Source organism: Poecilia reticulata, chromosome 13, assembly GCF_904066995.2.
Source record: "Poecilia reticulata chromosome 13, P_reticulata-male-v2, whole genome shotgun sequence".
Classification (NCBI taxonomy): Eukaryota; Metazoa; Chordata; class Actinopteri; order Cyprinodontiformes; family Poeciliidae; genus Poecilia; species Poecilia reticulata.
In genome coordinates this window covers 24,865,802-24,871,841 of record NC_088842.1, presented here as the reverse complement: position 1 = coordinate 24,871,841, position 6,040 = coordinate 24,865,802, and the positions used below count along the sequence as shown (strand labels likewise).

The 6,040-nt window shown below is 41.9% G+C and overlaps 1 protein-coding gene across 1 annotated transcript; it reads right to left on the bottom strand.

Moving 5' to 3' along the window:
• Window positions 1-519: 519 nt before the first annotated feature.
• On the bottom strand, window positions 520-5,387 carry rnf228 (ring finger protein 228). The gene has a single exon (XM_008426210.3). The coding sequence runs from the start codon at window positions 4,879-4,881 to the stop codon at window positions 4,120-4,122; it is 762 nt and encodes a 253-aa protein (XP_008424432.1). The 5' UTR covers window positions 4,882-5,387; the 3' UTR covers window positions 520-4,119.
• Window positions 5,388-6,040: the final 653 nt, after the last annotated feature.

The window sequence follows — 6,040 nt, the reverse complement described above, 5'->3', positions numbered from 1 at the left end:
GAGCTTTTCGGTCAAGCCCGTGATGTGACGCATGCATGCATCCGCAGCTAGCTGCTGAATAGTCCACCCAGGCTTTTATCTGTCCTGCTCATGAAAAGCATGTTTTATTTCAGCCAACAGGGAGGCCTTGTACGAACAAGTATGACGAATCTAAGAGATATTAATGGAAAATTAGCTTTTAGCTCATTCTGAAAAAAATCTATTTGCACTTCATCAAGCTTGTACCACCAGAAGTTTACTCTGCATGAAAAATGCAACCACCCTGCTGCCTGACACTAGAAAGGGATTTCACTTTTTTTTTCTTTTTTGTTTACTAGCATGTAACATCCTTCGTCAACCAGTAGGGGGCATATTTGGTGCACAGCAGGGAGCTTAATGTGTCAAGTTGGATCATACTCAGTTTATTGTGAACCACATTATGTAAGAGCTAACATGAGAGAAAAAAAACTGCCTAAGTAACAGGCCTCTCCAACAGCTGTTGTTTTCATTCTGTGGAGAGACAAATGAAACCAATGTGACTGGTATGCATGTTTCCTTTATTACTGAAATGTGTTTATGCATGTAAATCAGCACATAAAGAACATTTCTCTGTGCAAATACATTTGGAACTTGAACGACAACCACAGACTCTCATAAAAACTGACAACGTTTTCTAGGTCCTCAGAAATAAATAACGTTATGCTTACATTGGTCAAAGGTTTTTGCCCCATTACTTGTGTAAAATAAGAGGGTGAAAGTGCATCGTACTTGTTGGGGAAAGGTCGAGCAGGATGACTGAAGCAATCGGACTGGCAGGGCTCTAGCTCAATAACCATCAATAACCACAGGAAACTGGCTTTGCTGTTTCCCTCCTCCACTGCAGCCAGGAATACTTTCAAACAGAACGGCTCGGAGAAAAACATGTTAGTCTCACAATTTCTCAGTTTTACATTAATACAATTTATGACAGGTGTTGACATCTTTTTTTAGACTATGAAGCATCAGAATTGTACAATCACAAAAATTAACACCCTCCAGTTTAGCCCACTTCCATCACACTACGCTGTCTGATCCTGATTCTGTTCTCAAAAGTGTATTCCAGCATGCAAACATTTAAGGTGGAAATATTTTCATTTCACCATCTGCAGGGTGTTTTTATAGTTACCTACCAGCTTTCAACATCCATAATCCTACTGCATTTACCTAAACTCAGCCACATTCACTACAAAAATGTTTTGGGAAGGTATTACCTATTACATTTTATGTAATATATAGTTATAGTTTAATCAAGCAAATTAGTTTGTAAATGTAATGGACGATAATAGCAAAATGCTAACATTATCTATTTGATTTTGGTAGCAAAGCATACCTAATCATTTTAAACTCAATTTTACTAAATATGTTGGTTATTCTAGCCGTTCTTCTTCATCTGGTTCAGTATCTGGAAGATGCATATCTTGAAGGGTGTTACAAGTTGTGTTGCCAATTAAATGTTAAAAACTGCAATAAGACTGGTGGTTTTTGTGTTGGAGCAAGAATTAAAGATTGCATCCAGCTAAACTAGATCAGCCACAGTGCTAATGCTAAAGCTAAGTTAGCTAGCAAGATGGACTTCTAAGTCTTGAGGCAGTCTTTGCCCAGGAGTGACACAATGAGGTGTGGTTGTAAGTGGAAACCACAGCATTTACAATGTATTCAAGTGTTTGAATACATTTAAAATGTATCACTACTTCAATAACATTTTATGCCTGAATCTTATATCAATGTGTTAAAAATATATTCATGTGAACGTGTGTGTGAATGGAAATGACTGATTTCATGTAAAGCGTCTTTGAATGTCCTGCTAAAATAAGTCCGATGCCGCAAAACGATGTAACTGGTTAGAAGGCAACTCATTTAGTGGATCAACTACATTTTTAATTTACGTGACGTCTACTCGGAAATATTTATTTAGATTTAAACAAATCAAGTTCAATTTTACCAATTTAAAAAAAAATCACTGCAGGTAACTGCCCCTCATTTATCTGAATGATAAAGCTGAGTTTCTAACCCTGAGGTTACGACGACGCAAATTAGAGAAAAGCTTTATATATCACCCTGTGAGAACGGATTCAAAATGTTTATTACCATTTTATGCCTTAACAAAAAAGTATTATTTGTGGTTCCTTGTTAGCAAGGTGGACAAACCAGAAGAGCAAAACAATCTAAGCAATCAGTTACAATTAATCAAATTTAACTGTACATTTTAGAACACGTTTGGAAGTTGGTTTTTTTAGCAGTAGAACTTACATGATTTCTACTCAGAAATACTCTATTACACAAATTGTTCACAAATTGTTGAATTAATTTTAAAAGCCAATTTTAACAGTGTAGGTGATTAGGCTCTCTTTAGCACAGAACAAAGTGGCTGCTATGATAATATGATCTATGTTATGGATAAATATTTATAACACAAACCATCCATTTTTTAAAAGTGAAGAGCCTTTTTTATTTTAGCTACTATGATTATGCTGATGATAAAGTCCAAATTGTAAGCTGAGCTTTCTAACCTTGAGGCGGGCATTGTCAACAAAAGGCTGGTCTTAGCTGGGGTGGTCAAGGGAAAGGAGGACCTACCAGTTAAACAAGTTTATCTTAATTATTAGTTAAAATTTAGCTAATATAATTCAATAAAAATATTTTAAAAATAGTTTTTTGGTTGGTAATTTGGGGATAGAAAAAATCTTCTCATTAGCACTGACATAAGGATCAGGCTGGCGAATCTCTTTGTTTTCAGACAATTTCAAAGAAATGAATTCTAACATGTAAAGCCGCAATTTAACAAATTGAAGAGGTTGTTTTTTTTAACCACAAAAATTAAACCTGTTGAAACAAAAGTTATCAGTTGTATTCTAACAGTTTGTTGTTTGATTACAGCTAATTGGTTTCCGTACCTAATGGGGAGTGAACCACTTCAAAACCGGCTCACTGCGCCTGTAAAGGCGACACAATTCTTAATTATGGCTTTGGAGAAAAACAAGAGAGGTGAACAGCTGAAGTGGGAATCTGGACTGCACCTGCCCAACATTTCTCTCCTCGGAAGCAACATGCAAAAGCTTTTACATTATTCGAACATACAAAAAGGTGCTATACGTTGGGAAAACCCTGTCTTTAACTTCCATCCAGAGTGTGAGTAGAAGATGAGAGCAGATGAGGGAATCCCCACTTACACCCGAGCTTCGACGCTGTTTGATTCTGAAAGCAGTGAAGTTTGACTTCATTTTGAAACACGGTGAGGCACAAAAGTCAGGAGACAAACTGTCTCTTTCATTATAAAGTAAAGAAAGGAATAGAATGACCTCACATGCACTAAAGTAGCAAAACACGGGTTCAAAATCACAAGTTGTCTCTTCGTATTCCTTTGCTTGGAAGAAGTGGGCAGTAAAAACAGTACCATCCTGCAAGATAAAGGTAAAGCACAAAGGAAGGTCTCTAAAAAAAAAAAAAAAAAGGCTGATCACGCCAAACATCCCGCAGCAGTTGTCCATACTTCTGACCTATTTACATGATTCCATTGTGGATGCAGCTTAGCTGAGATCCGATTTAAAGATTCACCACATAAACAAACAGTAAGCATCCATCAAAACCAAACCCTTTCAACCAAAACCCCCCAAAAGTGAGCATATCTGTACAATAACACTGGTGGGTTTTTCTGAGATGTGACTGAATCATTGTGGACAGTTATCATACAGTGAGTGGCATAGTGGGGGTAAATGCATATTATATAGCTAGACAGTGATGGAAAGGGTACCGAACCCAAATCTAAGTACTTCATGTTCTTTTATCAAACCAAATACACCCCAAAACTCTCATCAAAGTAAGAAGTTCACCCAGCAACACGTCCAGTCAGCTACCACCCCAAAGTCCAGTGCATAAGTTTAGGAAAAATATTATCAAGAATCAAGTTGGCCTATATTGCTCCAAACAACATGAAGGCCTTTGGGTGTTTGCTATACTGATAAAAGGCCATTTCCCCTAAAAAAAAAAAAAAAAGTAAAGGGAGCAAGAAAAAAAAATCAGTTGCCAGGAGGCTCCTATGTACATGGTCTCACAAACACACACACGCACACACAGCCCTGGTACATCAGGGCCAGCAGCCAATCAGGCGTTCCTCCTGGAGTTACTGGTAGCGGACGCGCGGCCTGTCTCGTGGTCAGGTCTGTATTTGAGCCAGCAGATGAGCCACGTGACGACCACCGAGAACATGGCCAGGATGCTGGCGACCGACAAGCAGATGGGTCCGGCCGGAGAAGGGGGGATGCTGTGGCTGTGCACAAAAATCAGGCCCATGAACAGCAGCACCAGCATGGACAGGAACGAGAAAATCACGCACACGCAGCCGGTGGTCAGCGCCACCCTCTTGCAGCTCTGACAGCTGTCGTAGCGCACCGAGTCCTGAGAGAGGGTTGTGGCCGTGGACACCGTGGTGGAAGGGGTCGCCTGGCTGGCGCCCGACGCCTCCTCACGGCGGAGGGCGACCAGAGCCGGGTGCAGAGGCGGGGGGTACGGCGGCAGGGCGTCCTGCGGCAAGGGGTCGGAGTCGATGTAGAGCGGGAAATCCTCCGTCACCTTGGTGTTGTTGGGCAGGTTCTGGATCCGGTAGTCCGGGACGGGCGTCCGGTGGCGACACACTGGGCAGCTGATGCGCCATGGCCGCTCCTCCCGGAGGTGAAGCGTGTTCAGGCACTCCTCGCAGAACGTGTGCAAACACTCCAGGATCTTCGGAGCCCGCCGGTCAAGGTCGAAGTAATTGTAACAGATTTTACATTCGTACTCCTCATAGGGGAACGCCGGGGACGCCTCACCGGGGGGCTCCGCTCCGTTTGACGGCAAGTCTACCTCTGCCATGTCATCTCTCGCCATTCACGTTCTCCGGTGAAAACAAAGGGAGCTGGCGGACAGATGCTGATGACGGTGCACGTCTCTCCTGCTCTCCCCCTCCCCTCCACTGCCTTCATTGAAACGCCAGCGTTGTGCGTTCCATTAATCCCCGCTGCTCGATCCAAACGGCCGGGATCCCAGTCACAGGCTGTGACTAAACGGCTCTCGAGCGGATGAAGATGATGTAATGGCGGTGACTCCTGCGGAGCGCGGGGCGCATCATCCACTGGGTCCCAGCAGCATCCCTCAGTCCCGAGTGCGTGTTGTTGTTCTCCGAGCTCCAAGCAGCCAGATTACGTAGACGCTGCGTACAGTGGGATGCGCTCATCTGGGGGTGGTGGTGGAGGGGGTGGCCGCTTTATTGTTTCCTGGAACAAAGAGCGTCAAAACTCAGCCGACTGTGTGGCAGCAGAACGTCAGCATCGTCCAGCTGTTTCTCCGAGACCTTCTCACTTTGTTTGACCTTTTGGACAGTCAGCGTGCCTCTGTTTACCGTGTTGACAAAAACGCAAACATAAACTGAAAATGAAAACTAACAATCAAATTGTTTAAAATAATTTCCTATCAGACTGAATATGTAAACATCCCAGTTTACAGCCATGAAACCTAAATATGATATGCGTTACATGGCAAAGGAACCCCTTTAATCTTTTCATGTTTTGTCCCAGTACAGCTAGAAATGTCAAAATATTTTGGAGGAATTTTATGACAGGCAAGAAGCACATAACAGAGAAGTACATGGATATAGTTATGCATAGTTTTCAAAGTATGTTTTTCTCGCAGTAAAAATCTGAAAAGTGTGGTGTGGATTTGTATGCATTTTACTGCAATTTGCAATAAACCTCATATCATATAGCTTCCTTCACCGTCAAGCTGGTGCCTTGTATGTCACATTAGCGACTGGGTAAGCCAGGTTTTATTTAAAGGTATCAGACTGAAAGGGTTTGAATAAATATGCACCCTTTTCAGATTTACGTTTGTAGCAACAAATAAGGAAAATAGATTATAATTTTCTCTCTACTTCCTTATCTCCCCTTTAATTAGTCTGCCTCATAAAATCCCTATAAAACACACAGAGGTTTGAGGTTGCAGACTGAAGGTGTGAAAAAGTGCAAGGGTTCAAACTCTTTTTCAAAGTATG